This window comes from Cherax quadricarinatus, chromosome 88 (genome assembly GCF_038502225.1).
Source record: "Cherax quadricarinatus isolate ZL_2023a chromosome 88, ASM3850222v1, whole genome shotgun sequence".
Classification (NCBI taxonomy): Eukaryota; Metazoa; Arthropoda; class Malacostraca; order Decapoda; family Parastacidae; genus Cherax; species Cherax quadricarinatus.
Window position 1 is genome coordinate 2555552 of NC_091379.1, and position 17210 is coordinate 2572761.

The 17210-nt window shown below is 40.7% G+C and overlaps 2 protein-coding genes across 4 annotated transcripts in view; both read left to right on the plus strand.

Annotated features, from left to right (window-relative positions):
* LOC128698593 (crustacyanin-A2 subunit) overlaps positions 1-4984 on the plus strand; it is a 43279-nt gene extending 38295 nt beyond the window's left edge. Inside the window, exons 1-2 of one of the 2 annotated variants that reach the window (XM_053790920.2) lie at positions 1974-2193; positions 2751-4984. In XM_053790920.2, coding sequence (XP_053646895.2) covers positions 2107-2193; positions 2751-4241 — 1578 coding nt within the window. In that variant the 5' untranslated portion in view covers positions 1974-2106 and the 3' untranslated portion in view covers positions 4242-4984. Of the gene's footprint in view, positions 1-1973; positions 2194-2750 lie in introns of those variants that run through there. The other variant, XM_053790922.2, reaches the window with a different exon arrangement.
* A 2850-nt stretch (positions 4985-7834) lies between these two features.
* Positions 7835-16782, plus strand: LOC128698592 (uncharacterized). Of its 2 annotated transcripts, none has more exons than XM_070103857.1 (3): positions 7835-8009; positions 9375-9488; positions 15956-16782. In XM_070103857.1, the coding sequence occupies exons 2-3, from the start codon at positions 9402-9404 to the stop codon at positions 16670-16672; spliced, it is 804 nt and encodes a 267-aa protein (XP_069959958.1). In that variant the 5' UTR covers positions 7835-8009; positions 9375-9401; the 3' UTR covers positions 16673-16782. The 2 variants fall into 2 exon arrangements, with proteins under 2 accessions (XP_069959958.1, XP_069959957.1); XM_070103856.1 differs by having other exon boundaries at positions 7837-8079.
* Positions 16783-17210: the final 428 nt, after the last annotated feature.

The window sequence follows — 17210 nt, forward strand, 5'->3', positions numbered from 1 at the left end:
CACAAAGGGGGCAGTAAAGCAACAGCAAAGAACTACAGACCAATAGCACTAACATCCCATATCATAAAAATCTTTGAAAGGGTCCTAAGAAGCAAGATCACCACCCATCTAGAAACCCATCAGTTACACAACCCAGGGCAACATGGGTTTAGAACAGGTCGCTCCTGTCTGTCTCAGCTACTGGATCACTACGACAAGGTCCTAAATGCACTAGAAGACAAAAAGAATGCAGATGTAATATATACAGACTTTGCAAAAGCCTTCGACAAGTGTGACCATGGCGTAATAGCGCACAAAATGCGTGCTAAAGGAATAACAGGAAAAGTCGGTCGATGGATCTATAATTTCCTCACTAACAGAACACAGAGAGTAGTCGTCAACAGAGTAAAGTCCGAGGCAGCTACGGTGAAAAGCTCTGTTCCACAAGGCACAGTACTAGCTCCCATCTTGTTCCTCATCCTCATATCCGACATAGACAAGGATGTCAGCCACAGCACCGTGTCTTCCTTTGCAGATGACACCCGAATCTGCATGACAGTGTTTTCCATTGCAGACACTGCAAGGCTCCAGGCGGACATCAACCAAATCTTTCAGTGGGCTGCAGAAAACAATATGAAGTTCAACGATGAGAAATTTCAATTACTCAGATATGGTAAACATGAGGAAATTAAATCTTCATCAGAGTACAAAACAAATTCTGGCCACGAAATAGAGCGAAACACCAACGTCAAAGACCTGGGAGTGATTATGTCGGAGGATCTCACCTTCAAGGACCATAACATTGTATCAATCGCATCTGCTAGAAAAATGACAGGATGGATAATGAGAACCTTCAAAACTAGGGAGGCCAAGCCCATGATGACACTCTTCAGGTCACTTGTTCTATCTAGGCTGGAATATTGCTGCACTCTAACAGCACCTTTCAAGGCAGGTGAAATTGCCGACCTAGAAAATGTACAGAGAACTTTCACGGCGCGCATAACGGAGATAAAACACCTCAATTACTGGGAGCGCTTGAGGTTTCTAAACCTGTATTCCCTGGAACGCAGGAGGGAGAGATACATGATTATATACACCTGGAAAATCCTAGAGGGACTAGTACCGAACTTGCACACGAAAATCACTCACTACGAAAGCAAAAGACTTGGCAGACGATGCACCATCCCCCCAATGAAAAGCAGGGGTGTCACTAGCACGTTAAGAGACCATACAATAAGTGTCAGGGGCCCGAGACTGTTCAACTGCCTCCCAGCACACATAAGGGGGATTACCAACAGACCCCTGGCAGTCTTCAAGCTTGCACTGGACAAGCACCTAAAGTCAGTTCCTGATCAGCCGGGCTGTGGCTCGTACGTTGGTTTGCGTGCAGCCAGCAGCAACAGCCTGGTTGATCAGGCGCTGATCCACCAGGAGGCCTGGTCACAGACCGGGCCGCGGGGGCGTTGACCCCCGAAACTCTCTCCAGGTAAACTCCAGGTAAACACACGGAGGGCCCGGGTTCGATTCCCGGCGGGTGGAAACATTTCGACACGTTTCCTTACACCTGTTGTCCTGTTCACCTAGCAGCAAATAGGTACCTGGGTGTTAGTCGACTGGTGTGGGTCGCATCCTGGGGGACAAGATTAAGGACCCCAATGGAAATAAGTTAGACAGTCCTCGATGACGCACTGACTTTCTTGGGTTATCCTGGGTGGCTAACCCTCCGGGGTTAAAAATCCGAACGAAATCTTATCTTATCTTATCTTACAGATTACAGAGGTACATAATGGGTCCAGGGACTGGGCCCCAAAGTTTTGATGGCTGAACTAGGTACAAGGTAATGAACTCACAAGTTACAAAGGTAATGAATACTGTAAGAATGGTTACTTACGGTTGAGGTTTCTTTTCTGGATACCGGAAAGCCGGGTACGATACGGCGTCATCTTTCATTGGCCGGACACCGGAAAACCGGGTTCGATACGGCGTCAGCTGTCATTGGCCCTATAAACCCCAAACAACAATAACAACAACAAAATATAAAGCGAACTTCACTTATCCTGAAAAAAAAGAGCAAATTATCACTGTCATGAATCATCAGAGGTGAAACCAGTATCGTCTGTTATCCGAATGCATCCTAAACCGCTCCTGCACTTGTGTATAGACTTTCTGGTTAATTCAACCAAGAGTTATCAACGTCACTGCCATGATTATGAAGTAAAGTTATCTCGGTTATCACATAATCAGTAATTACGTATATTCTAACAATAATATAATATCTTTATGATGTATTTATGTGTACCTGCACCTAAATAAACTTATTATCTTATTCTGACTTCTCTTTAATGGTACTTTTCTAGTTCACAAAATTGGTCATAAATATTAATGAGTATTATTATCTCGGTAGCATATTTAAGGTTAGCATTTTTTGTATTTAGCAATTACAGCATTAAATATATATATATATAATATATATATATATATATATAATATATATATATATATATATATATGTATATGTATATGTGTGTGTGTGTACATTATATATAGTTTCATAAATTATACAGATTTTTGAGAACTTATATTCTATTTCAAGAATATTTTTTTGAAGTTTCTTAGCCTTTTCTATAAGATTTTGCATTCCTTGAGGAGCTAAGACTAGAAAATCATTAGCAACAGTTAATGTGAAATCATAGTTTACAATACTGTACTGTCTAGTACAGTCAACACTGAAAGATTGTTGTACACTTCATTTACACAATTTTGTGCTGCAGGGCATTTGGAGTAATGTGAGTGAGGTGTGGACAGACCTATGGTACCTGTCGCCATGCATCCCTGATCGTGCTACACAACTGTTGCATAATTATCTCGTGTACGACCGCCACAAGAGTGAAGTTCGTGATGTAACACGACAGCTTTTGACTCTGTTAGCTATCAAAACTCGCAGAATCAGCTTTGTGCCAATAGAAGGACAGCTAGCAAGCATCATCTCTTCAGCCTTTTTCTCTGTAAAAAATGTTTTTGCTAATGAACACTTTCTGCAGGAACTGGATGTAACAGGTGTTGACCTCATTGAAGATATGAATGTGCTGTTAGCATTGCTGCCATTATGCTCTGAGCTCACTGTTCTCAAGCTGGGTGGCAACACAACAGCAGATGTGTTGTGTGCAGCGAGGAACTGTCCTATTACAGTTCTTCACATAAGTGAACGACTTGTTTGGCAGCCTCGAGTTACAGAAGATGACTTAATAGATATCATCATAGGTTCTCGGAATTACAACTTGGCAGAACTACTGAGCAATGTCCAACAGGGAAAATCAATTCATGAAAATCCATCTTGGCCACAGCTTTCTGACTTTTCTTCTGGTTACTGCAAAGTGCAATTAAGTTTTCTACTTCTTATTCTAGTAGTTTTTACTAAATTACATTCCTTAGCTAGTAATTTAATTCAACTGCAAGATGTTCTCCAAGCCTTTCATAACTTAAGAAGAGAAACTCCTAATATGCACAAATTATCTCTTAAATCCAGTAGCTTGTATTCTGGTGGAGGTTTTATAGACACACTGGCATGTGTTGCACCTGATCTTGAAAAGCTAAATTTGGTTGCCATAAAAAATTATGTAAACACTATTATTAAAGACATACAAAAGCTATCCATTAAATTTTCATTTCTGAGAGTGCTTGATATAGACTTGCAATTCATAAACCTAGCTGAGGTTCCTGCAGAGACTTTTACTGGTATTGGATGGCAGTTAACAACACTAAACATTCATGCTAACAACTTTCATGAAGTAAGTCAACAAGATATAGCATTACTGCTGCAGTCATTTCCACTTCTTCAAGATTTAGCCTTAGACTTCAATAGAGAATTGCGCTGTGAACACAGTGGTGCTCAGAAAATGCCACGTTTTGAAAACGTAACAGTTTTCAAGTATAAAATATTCCAACCAAGGCTACGATCTTTACCTTGCATTCTTAAAATGTTTCCCAAGCTTGAAAAACTTACTATTATTGGCAGACGCTTTTTAGACAAGCAAAAAATTTTAATGGAAACTCTGACTCAGTTGCAGGAATTGAGAATATTGAAAGTAATCAGACTTTTTAATTTGGATAAGGCAAGTCTGTGTGAGCTACCAAGGATGACCAGTGATAGGAGGCCATGGGAGCTGTATGCCTCTCCCAACATCTTTGAACAGGAAGACATAAAGAAAATACAAAACTGTGGATGGACATACATACCTATGACTGAATATGATTTGTTGTGATATTTATGATGAAAATTTTTAATTCTTGTTTGTAACATAATGGATATTATTTAAAATGTATTAATACATATACCTACATGTTTAACATTTTTGGAAGTACATTAGCTGATTATTATTGAAGTTTGAGAGATTTGTTTTATAATTGCTTGGTATTTTAGTCACTGATGGTGGATATATTATGCCATGTTTCTGTATTGACTTTCAAGTCACTGTAATAAGTAAACGTTGCACAAATAAACAGATCTGTGTCTGGACATAATGCATAATTTTTTTTTACTGTACTGTACATGGATTTAAGCCTTTTTCTTTGTGTATTATTTTAGGTGAGTTTAGGTCAAAATATATTTACTAGTTCTAACAGAATACAACACAGATGCATTATAAAATACTCTAACTGAGGAATATAGTTTCTTTATGTAATTTAGGGCAGGAAAAACATGGAAAAAATCCTGTGTTAAAGCAACCAATGTTCTGACAATGCATAGTGCAGAGTCATAGACTCTTAGTGCTTGCAGTTTTACCTAGAGTGCCAGTGCCTGGTGCCATACTCAGTCAAAAGCACCAACAATGTCCAGTGACAACATTGCTGTTTAAAGTCTTAAATTATGTTTCAAAACTGATGTTCTTTTAGAAGGATGCATTGTGACATAATTGTTAAAGTCTTCCTCTGTGCCTTCCCTAATGAAATATATTTAACACTGGCAATATTTGAGACTGCTAGTAAATGTACAAATTACTGTGTATTTGGTGTTATTCTTTACCTTTTACACATCTTTGAAAACTATTCATTTAGATTTAAAAAATTTATTCTGTGCAGTACACATGTAATATACACTACCTATATACTGCACAGTGTACAGGTAGTGTACAGTATATATGCAGTGCACTCTTTAATGGGCAGGGATTCCTTGATGCTGCTGAAGAGTTCTTGGTTCCAGGAACTGGAGCTACCCTTCCCTTCCTTGGATCAAACCTGAATACCTATTCTTCACCCTTCGAGGAAGATTCCACGATTTTTGCGAGGTGCTCTTAATGTGAAGGCCTGTTCTTCCCTTCCTTGGAGAAGATCTGATTGTCTTCCATTCCCCTAGGTACTGCACGACCCCTAGATGTTTAGCACTTGCCCCTAAATGTAATAATAATCAATCCAAGGAATTGAAGCCACCCTCTGCTTTCCCATTTCAAACGAGCTGTGTGACCCCTGTGGGTTTGGCACTTCCTCGTAAGTATAATAATAATAATCCATAGAATTCTGGAGCTACCATCCTCTTCCTCAGATCAAACCTAATGATCTCTAGGTCCCACAGTACTGTCTGACCCATTTGAGTTTACTGCTTCACATTAATAATATAATAATTTCCATACTGCTAAAGATACGAGATTATAATAATAATCTTGGATCTTAACAAATTTGGAATATATTATTATTAACACTTGGAAACACTAAGCTCTTGGGGGCCATACAGTTCCAGGAGTTGTGGGATTTAGGTTCGATCCAAGGAAATAAAGATTCCATTGAGCAGGAGTCCTTGGATCAAGAGATGAATGGTATATGAAGATCCTAACTGGCTGGTTAGTTGGGTTGAAAGCCAATCTACTACACGAGGGTCATTAATGCTGCATATCAAGTGTACAACACCAGTTAAAAATACATAGTACCTAAAATCGGGGTTGAGCTCTCAGTGTATATACATATACACTATGAGATATATACGCTCCAAACACACTGAGATATACAGATATTTAGGTATATACAGTGAGATATATACACTTCTCATTGTATACTGTATATACAGATACACATGCCTCAGTGTATATATACATACACACGCCTCAGTGTATATATACATACACACGCCTCAGTGTATATACATGCCTCAGTGTATATACACTGAGATATACACACCTCTGTATATACACATACACACCTCAGTGTATATACACAGATACACGCCTCAGTGTATGTACACAGATACACGCCTCAGTGTATGTACACAGATATACACGCCTCAGTGTATGTACACAGATATACACGCCTCAGTGTATGTACACAGATATACACGCCTCAGTGTATGTACACAGATATACACGCCTCAGTGTATATACACATACACGCCTAAGTGTATATATACACGCTTCAGTGTATATACACTGAGATATACACGCTTCAGTGTATATACACTGAGATATACATGCTTCAGTGTATATACACGCCTCTCTCTTCATACACTTGGATCACCAATATCGAGGCCAGAGGCAGATCTACTATGTAACTAATGAAGCTTAAGCTTCAGGGCCCCTAATCCCGGAGGAGCCCAAGAGGCAACTTCAATCCACATTGCTTAAAAATTTGGGGCCTACTATATGAGAAGGGGGTTACGAAGGGGCCCCATGACAGTTCAAGGTTCAGGGCCCCAAAAATGTAGCTCTGCCACTGGTCCAGGCACCAGTATGTCTCTTTCTCAGTATATTTACTGAGAGTTACACACCTTTAGGTGCATATCTCGGTGTATATACACTGGGAGTTTACTTTGGGGTCTTATATTAGCTATTTTTTTTTTTAAGAACTGGTGCGTTTTTTAATGTATCATTACTTTTGCTGACATGTTGACTGTGCTGTAGACATGTTGAGAGAGGTTGGCTGTAGTTTACCCACTTCAGTGACAGTAAGACACGTGTTACCAGAGCGACTTACGATGAGGTCGCTAATGGAAATAATTCATCGTATTTGCCTCTCCAGTGTGCGTGCCAGGTTCCAGGTGTTCAGTTATCCCCGCTGCTGGGGTTGAAGTCGCCCGGAACCTCGCTGGCGAATTGTTCGAGGTTCCTGCGAAGCTAATCCAGTTACGAATCTGCATCTTGCATTTAAGTCACCTGTCCCGAGTAATTGCCAAACGTTTGATAACCCAGAAGCCTCGCTATTTGCACAGTGCTTCGGTAACTTCACGACACCGCACTGCTTCCATTTTGACAGCAAATTCATGTATAACTGGTATATATCCCACGTTGAACCACCATTTATAGAAGATATACAACCCATACACTCCCAGAAACCTCGACCTTTCTCGACTTGAGCACCCAGCCAACTCAATATTAGCTATTAAAATATTCTTGTTTGGTGTTATACAAGCGACCATTCAGACCCCATTAACCACCCATAACTATTACAGGCTCTATTACGCAGTTTATATGTATATATCAATGTATATATGCTCAGTTTACTTTAATTCCTATTTCATTAAAGTATTCTTGTCCAGCAGGCATGCGTGAGCGTGTTTGATAGGAGTGAATGGAGACAAATGGTTTTTAATACTTGACGTGCTGTTGGAGTGTGAGCAAAGTAACATTTATGAAGGGATTCAGGGAAACCGGCAGGCCGGACTTGAGTCCTGGAGATGGGAAGTACAGTGCCTGCACTCTGAAGGAGGGGTGTTAATGTTGCAGTTTAAAAACTGTAGTGTAAAGCACCCTTCTGGCAAGACAGTGATGGAGTGAATGATGGTGAAAGTTTTTCTTTTTCGGGCCACCCTGCCTTGGTGGGAATCGGCCGGTGTGATAATAAAAAAAAAAAAAAATTCTTGTCTGGTGGTGGAAAGGTTATAATGTGCAGCCTAACGACCCTCGTCTAGGTAAAAGGCTTTTATCCCCTGACTAACCAGCCAGGACTGTGCTGTTAGAGGTCAGTTGTGTCTGTGTCTTGACCTCCCAGGTCATACCATCCCTGGAGCTGCTGCTGTCACTGTCACAATATACATATGTGTGCCACAGGTCAGGTTTGTTGGCACTTCTACTGACTTTCTATATCTAGAACCGCTGTTGCAGGTCTGCTAATAGTAAGGTAAGTAGGGAATTTTTACTTGTTCCATTGATGGGAAAATAACCTTCCTTCCCTAGGTGTTGTATGACCCTTATGGGTTTACCACGATTTTTTGTTGTAGAGAAAGGCTGAGATAATGGCACTTAAAATTTCCTGGTGTACTGTGTAGTTTGTTCAAGAAACTATTGATTAATGACCAGTTCAGTAGTTAAGCATTCACTAGCCTACACCAGCTAGGTTATACACCTCATTTAAAACCGAATCAATACAGTCTTGAGCAGGTTTCAGATGACGAATAACTAAAACATAGCATGATGGGTTTTTCTTTTAAACAAAAGTCAGTCGAATGAGCCTAATAGGTTAAATATCCAATGATTTATCCTTCAGTTAGATATTGCACCCTATACCTATCAAGAAAGATGCCTTGAGAGAGCTCTTGATCCAAGGAATCTGACCTGGGTTTTCCCCCTCCCTCTACCCAAACAAAGTGTATTGTAACCCAATTGTAAACTATGACAATGTTGCAGCGTAGCCATGGATACCGATGTCCCTTGATGCTGGTGAGGGGCTCTTGATCTAGGGAATTGGATCTGTGCTCCAGTTCCCTGAATTATGTATTATAAATTCATAAAATAAGTCTAAGGACGTGTTGTGAACTGGTGGATATAACTCGGGATATCCTAGTAGTCGGTAGCTTTCATGATCCTCCTGTAATATAACATATAAACCTAAGTAGTTAATTGGTTAGGCATAAACGATTGTACTGGCAAATATAGAAGCAATATAGGCTTGAGGTAGAACAGCTGTTGGACCCCGGTGGTTTAGCGCTTCGTTTTGAGTGTAATTGAGGTAGGTGTTGGAGCCGGTGGTTACTACGTTGATTCAAGTACAGGTACGCATAATTACACAATTATCATAGCAGTATTTGTAGATTACCTAAGATAACCTAAAAAGTTAGCTGGCATCGTGATAGCTATAACTTATATATTCTAAACCCATTTTAAGATCAGAACTAAGCACTCGACCCACAAGAATCACATCCCTCTAAACCCATAAATGTATAGGCAATTTAAGCTTGTAATAGTAAAAATGACTTCTCGAACCACTTGTTAAAGCAGCCGCAACCTATTAATGAATCAAAGAATTAAGCTTGTAATAGTAAAAATGACTTCTCGAACCACTTGTTAAAGCAGCCGCAACCTATTAATGAATCAAAGAATTAAGCTTGTAATAGTAAAAATGACTTCTCGAACCACTTGTTAAAGCAGCCGCAACCTATTAATGAATCAAAGAATTTTTCGATTTTTTTTTTTCAGGTCACGACAGTGTTAATCTCTGGCAAGATGATACCCAAGAGACTATGGGAGCTGTGTATAGACAGAATAGTCAAGGCTACGCTTATTTTCCAGGAGCTTTCTCCTAATGCCGTCGTAAGTTTTACCTATTTTTTTTGTTCAGACGTACTGACCCATACTAGGCAGGGCTTTTTGAGACCCAAACACGTTAAGAAAAATATTTGCTGGACTCTTTTTCAATGCTCCTTTCTCTAGGCCAAATTTAACTATATTGGGTTAGCCTGGATTAATTAGTATAGTGTACTATTTTGTACCCATAAGATCTATTAAGATAAGATTTTGTTAGTTTAGTTTTTTAACCTCTGAGGGTTAGTCACCCAAGAAAATCTACGTTATTGAGAATTATTCTACTCTAGTCCTTAAATCTGTCCCCCAGGATGCCACCCACACCAGTCAACTAACACCCAGGTACGGTACCTGGGTGTTAGCAGTAAGTAGGTACCCGAGGTACCTAATTACTGCTAAGTGAACAGGGACAGCAGGTATAAGGGAAAAAGTCCAGTGTTTCCACTCTTGTCTTCCCTGAAGGGAGGTACCTCGACGCTGGTGAGGGGCTCTTGATCTAGGGAATTGGATCTGTGCTCGTTCCCTGAATTGAACCTGAATACCTTTCATCCCCCCCACATGCGCTGTATAATCCTACGGGTTTAGTGCTTCCCCGTGATTATATTAGTATTATTATAATCAAGGGGAAGCGCTAAACCCGTAGGATTATACAGCTCCTGAGGGGAGGGATGTGGAAGGCATTCAGGCTTAATTCGGGGAAATGGAGCACAGATCTAATTCCCTAAATCAAGAGCCCCTCACCAACATGGAGCCTTCCTGAGGGGCCCGTGATTATAATAATTCACCCTTGTCTGGGATGGAACAAAGAACGCTGAGGCGAGAGCGTTGCCTACCAGGCCACGGTTTATGGTGATGATGCAGTTAGCAGCCAACAGACTAGAGGCTGACCAGTAGCAGTTATCAGTGTTAGGTCGAGTAATCTTGCAGGTCACAACTTTTATATCCATGTATGAAGCGCCTGAAGCTTCTATTGTATGTGTATGGGGAGCAAAATAGATATTAAAAGTAATTAATATTGTTACTTGCCAAAAGACTTCGAGGAGAGGTTCCTTGATGCCGGTAATGAGCTCTTGATCAAAAGAATTGAAATTGTCCTGTCCTTGGATTGACTGATTGCCTGTCATTCCCCAAGCTCTGATACCCACGAGTTGAATAACTTGTCCTAAATGTAATGCTATCGAGGAGCATTTCATTTTCGTGACCTCTCGAGCACATAGATGACCTCACTCGGGCTTCTCCCCCCCCCCCCTCCTTTTTTTCAAACTTCCCAGCTTCGCACCATCCATGCAGTACTGATTTAAGATGAAATTATCCTCTGGCACTGATAGTTCCTCCATTTCATACATGTTCCTCCATACTTTTTCCCTCCTAAAATAAACTCCTTTGCAAACAAAGGTACATAATGAGTCCAGTCCCTGGACCCATTATGTACCTTTGTAATCTTTTGACTACCGCCCACAGGATGGGTATGGGGTACATAATAAAGATATTAAACTAACAATGCAGGACTGACTCTTAATAGTTTTCATCTTAATTTGTAAAATGGTTCTTCCCCCCCAGTCCTCAAGCCTGGAAGACTGTTGCTGGGCCTCCCTCTGAACACTAACTCTTTTTTTACTCTCAAAAGGGAGTGGAACCTGTGCATAGTCTTGCTGGTGCTGTGGTGCTGGCAACGGGATATTGATCAAATTATTATAATCGTGGGGAAGCGCTAAATCCGTGGGATTAAACAGCGCATGGGGGGGGGGGGGATGGAAGGTATTCAGGGAACCAGAGCACAGATCCAATACCCTAGATCAAGAGTCCCTCACCAGCATCAACAAACCTTCCTTGAGGAGATATTGATCACAGTAATTGGAGTCTTCCTTCTGTTCAATTATTAACCCTCCCCCCTTCCCCACTACTATTCAGTGGTGGTTTGAATGGTTTAGCCTTATTAAAAGACAGTACCTTAGCCCCCTGAATTTTTTCTTAGGGCGATAATGGAAGTTTTTGTTACTTCTTACTTTCCTTGCTCTGCATCATCCAAGATGGGAGTCCAGGAGACCACAATCTTGCACATAGTGGTACCTCCGGTTGCTGCCTAATCACCTGCAAATCCAGGACTGGTGATGTGTGCTGATCTGTGTTCTTGCCACTGTCTTAACAACCTTTCCCCCCCCCCCCCCGTTATCAAGCAACTGCTATTTGTGCCTCTCCTCCCCTCACCCTCTAAAGTGGTTTTGCGAAGCCATTCTAGAGATGTGCCCTGGGTAACATAGTTCAAAAGACAGTTGGACTACTACAGTTTCACCCAACATTTGTATAAAATGCCAGTTGGTCTTACCTTGGCGAGAACTGGAGCCCAGTCTGTGCCCAGGCCTCCTGGGGCCTGGTCCTTGCCCAGGCCTCCTGGTGGATCAGGGAGTGATGAGCCAGGTTGTTACTGCTGGCTGCACACAATCCAACATATGAACCACAACTCAGCTGATCTGGCAAAGACTTTAGGTATCTGTCCAGTTTTTATAAGCACCAGAGGTCTATTGGTAATTCACCTTAGTATGATGGATTGTTGAACAGTCTTGGGCCCAAAACACTGAGTTTTCTTGTGTACTCGTGGCACTCCTGCTTCTCATTGTGGGTATGTTGCCCCGTCTGCCTAGTCTTTTGCTTTCCTGGAGTGATTTATGTGTGCAGATTTAGGACAAGTCCCTCTTAAGATTTTCCAGGTGTGGATCATGATGAATCTTCTCTTTGCTACATTCAAAGGATGGACTCCAAACCTTCTCATTAATTAAGGTGGTTTGACTTACCTGGAGTATACTTGCAGTGAAAGTTCTTTCTACATTGTCTAGATCTAAAAATTTCACTTGACTTGAATGGGGCTGCTTAGTCTCCTGCAATGGACTTTCCCCTTGTTCCATCTGTTACACCTCTGCACTTCCTTGATGTGGTTGCCAAGAAGTATCTTGTTCCACCGTTATCAATCAGTTTACTTTGTCTGCAAACCTCCCTGTAGCCTGTGGCACTCGGTGAGGCTGCAGGTGGGGACCTGGTTGTGTGCTTAGGCCTTCTTGGACATGCACCTATTATATATCTGGGTTATACACACAACCCACACAGAGACTGAAACTTGACAATGTATTGGTCCACCTTGTGACCATTAACTAATCGTGCAGAAGTGTTGAGGGAAAGGAGCCAGAGGGGGGGCATTGCCAGGACTACATGATCTGAACTTTCCTGGTAGTAATCATTTCCATCTCCTGGAGTGTCTTGTATGATCTTGTCCAGTTTGCCCCTTGCAGTGAAAGCTGGAGGCAGTATACTGGCAACGTTTAAAGCTCTAACGGAGATCACTAGTGTCGGGGATTTCGGTGATATGCAAGGAGGTTCGTAACCATTTCATTATAGTAAAAGTTAGGGGAATACAGGAAAGTTGTAGTAGACAAGAGTAACAATTGAACCTTCATGCAGTGTTTTACCAGTGCAGCAAGTGGAGGTAGATGAAACAGTCTTAGGCATAATAGATAAAAAAAAAAAGGCATACATTTTTCATGTGATATGAATATACAGCAGCATTTCACTTTAACTTCCTGCACATGAATTGCCTGAATTGTCAATTGTTCTGGAAAAATCACAAAACTTATGGCATTAATCACCATTATTCACTATAAACAGGAAATTTTGTGGGAGGGTCCTGTAGACATTTGCTGATTTCTTCAAAAGAGGGGTGTTAATGTTGCAGTTTTATAACCAGTGTAAGTGCACCTCGGGCAAGACAGTGATAGTGAATGATCGTGAAAGTTTTTCTTTTCAGGGCCACCCTACCTTGGTGGGAAATGGCTGATGTGTTAATGAAATAAAATAGCGATTATTTTCATGCTTCAAAGATAAAGGTCTATACTAATGGGTCAGTGAGGGTGGTGACTGATCACCAGTGGAAACTTATTGTGAGATTATAAAAAACAATCTGTAGTCACTACTGAGCTCCAAGCAGTCCTCACTGCTCTAGTCCTAACTGGCTTAGCAAGGTCCCAATTCAGTTTAAATATCAAATGTGCTGTCTGCCTTGGCGTTAAGTCTGTCCACACGATGGTCTGAGAGCCAAGAATTTTTAGACTTCATGTGTAGCACAAGAGTGTGGAGTTCTTGATGCCATGGCCAAAGAGATGTCTAGAGAATGGAAAATTGAATGAGCAGATGCTGCAACAATGGCTGCTATGAAGAGCTCTTTGACTAGCAGTTCCTCTTCAGTGACTTGTATAGGGTTGGGGGGCATATATGTCCTAAGAGTTGTGGGGCCTGCAGCCAAAAACTGTGCAGGGCTAGGCAGGACATGGTGTTTAGCAATCCCTCAATAGGAATTGCCATTTGAAACTTGTCAAGCTAGTATCAGGTGTGCACACCTTGCCCAAAGCCACCTGTTTGTAGGTGTTCCTGCCTCCCCCTCCCCCACTCATCCCTCCATAGCTTGGTATGCATGCGACTGTGGAACACATTTCAGCAGTCCATTACTTTAGTTTTTGATTGTAGGGATCCAGGAGACATTAATCCTTAATATTAACAATTTAAAGGGGACTTTTAACTGATGAGTTTAAGAAACTATTTTTAACCCAAGAGTGCTGAATTAACTGCAAAAAACTCAAATTTCAAAAAACCTGCCTACCTTGGATGGAACCTGATTACCCCTATTGTCTGTTACATGCCCCTTGTAAGTTTAGCACTTTTTATTTATTATAATACTCCTATTGCCCAGTTGCATAACCACTATGGGTGTAGTGCTTCCCCACAAATATAGAGAATGGAACCTAGAGAGGTGCCGAGGTGGGTCCAGTAGTGACCCAGGATAAACTGACTTTTTTTTTTTTTTTTTTTTTTTTTGTATGTAACTTTAACATTTGCTTCCTTTTAGTTCCTTTCTAATTAATTTTTTCAAAGTATACTATATCAAATTTTTTTTTTTCCTATAGCACTGAAAGGTACCAGATCAATACCTTGCCTTATACCAGCATATCCCCCACAGATGTGTAGATAATTTTAATTCTTTCTTTAAATTCTAATAGCCTGGTCAGACTGGGTTGCAGGGGTGTTGACCCCTGGAACTCTCTCCAGGTATACTCCAGCCTCTCTTCACTTAACAGCTGAGTTCCATTCCTAAGACCACGTTGGCAGACAAATTTGTCGCTAAGCAAGGAGTACACTGTAATGATAGTGGGTTTGTCAACCATCTTTTAATGTCACATTTGCACAATTTATAACATTAAATGTTTATACAGTAGTGTACTGTACTTTTTTTTTTTTTCCAACAAGTCGGTCGTCTCCCACCAAGGCAGGGTGACCCAAAAAAAGAAAAAATCCCCAAAAAGAAAATACTTTCATCATCATTCAACACTTTCACCACACTCACACATTATCACTGCTTTTGCAGAGGTGCTCAGAATACAACAGCTTAGAAGCATATACGTATAGAGATACACAACATATCCCTCCAAACTGCCAATATCCCAAAACCCCTCCTTTAAAGTGCAGGCATTGTACTTCCCATTTCCAGGACTCAAGTCCGACTATATGAAAATAACCGGTTTCCCTGAATCCCTTCACTAAATATTACCCTGCTCACACTCCAACAGATCGTCAGGTCCCAAGTATCATTTGTCTCCATTCACTCCTATCTAACACGCTCATGCACGCTTGCTGGAAGTCCAAGCCCCTTGCCCACAAAACCTCCTTTACCCCCTCTTTCCAACCCTTTCAAGGACGACCCCTACCCCTCTTTCCTTCCCCTAAAGATTTATATGCTTTCCATGTCATTCTACTTTGATCCATTCTCTCTATGACCAAACCACCTCAACAACCCCTCTTCTGCCCTCTGACTAATGCTTTTATTAACTCCACACCTTCTCCTAATTTCCACACCGAATTTTCTGCATAATATTTACAACACACATTGCCCTTAGACAGGACATCTCCACTGCCTCCAACCGTCTCCTCGCTGCTGCATTTACCACCCAAGCTTCACATCCATATAAGTGTTGGTACTACTATACTTTCATACATTCCCTTCTTTGCCTCCATAGATAACGTTTTTTGACTCCACATATACCTCAACGCACCACTCGCCATTTTTCCCTCGTCAATTCTATGATTAACCTCATCCTTCATAAATCCATCTGAAAACATTTACTTCTTCCATACTCCTCCTCCCCAATTTGATATCCAATTTTTCTTTATCTAAATCATTTGATACCCTCATCACCTTACTCTTTTCTATGTTCACGTATATTGTAATAACCAGAATAGAGGAAATCTGCTCTAATATACATTTAGATATGCATACTGGTCGGACACCCCGTCGTAAGTCAGTCATCGGTAAACTAGTATGTCGCTAAGCCAGGAGAGGCTGTACATGTATTTTAAATATTTATTTTTTACCACTATTGGATTAATGTACAGCTGACATACTTGAGCAAAATGTTGACAAGTAAATTGTTTTGCAGATGGTGTGGGCAGAAGTGAAAAAGGTGTGGGACTTTCTGTGGAAATTATCTAGGCCTATACCAGTCCGTGCTACACAGCTTCTGCATACTCATCTTTGGCATGCTACCTATCCTCCAACTCGAATTGATATAACTCGTCTGGTGTTAACATTGCTAGGTTCTCAAACTCCATGGATAACATTAGGGGACATGGAAACATGTGTAGAAAGAAATATCTCTCCAGATGTGTTTAAAAGGAGTGGTGTGTACTCCAGTCAAGATCACCTGTTGGAGCTAGATTTATCTGGTGTAGATTTAGGCCCTTCTGGAAGGATTCTTCTTTCTTTACTACCATGGTGCAGACACCTCTCTACCCTGAAGTTGGGAGTCAATGCAACATTTGATATACTGTATGCAGCACAGGCTTGTCCCCTTGTAGTGCTTCATGTGAGTGAACGGAATAATAGTAACCCACAATTAACTGAAGATAATTTAATAGAAATGATTTTAGGAATCAAAAATAGAACCTCAGTAGACATTTTGAATGACCTACGATGTAAAAGGGATGTAAACATGAAGGCAACATGGCCCAAGTTGAAGGAGTTCACTCCTGGGCGTGTGAGGATTCACAGAGAATTCATGATAATTCTAATGGTGTCTTTTAATGGATTTCACTGTGTACCTGTTCAGCCTCAGGCACAACCTCAAAGAGGGAAGCCCTCATTTTTACACAGATAAGCTTAATAGTCTTCTTAAAATATTACAATAGTTTGTTTGCTGTATTTTTTTCTTTGTCAATCTTTGACTGTTATATTTCTCAAGATTATATGGTAATTTTCTATGACAAAGCTTTTTAACATCCTGCTTGTGTAAAATGTTACACTTAATAGCATTAATGATAGTTTATCACTTTTTTCTATAACTGACTTACGAACATTGATTTTTTTTCTCTCTCTCAATGACAATGAAAGTATATTAACTGGCTCAGTCCATAAAAAAAATAATTGAAGTACAGTAGAGGTCTGAGCAAAGCTCAGACCTCTACTGCTCAGACCTCTACAATTGTCCTCAAAGATTTGTTAAGTTATACCATAAATTAAAGAAAGATCCTAAACTTCACCTTATAAAACAAAGCAAATGCAATAGTAATTATGGACAAGGTAGATTATAGTGGAAAAATGAACATATTAGAAGACTTGGAAACTTGGGTGCCTCTTAACTGTCCAAACAGATCTACATTCCCTCGCCCAGCACTCCGAATATTTTGGGTAAAAAA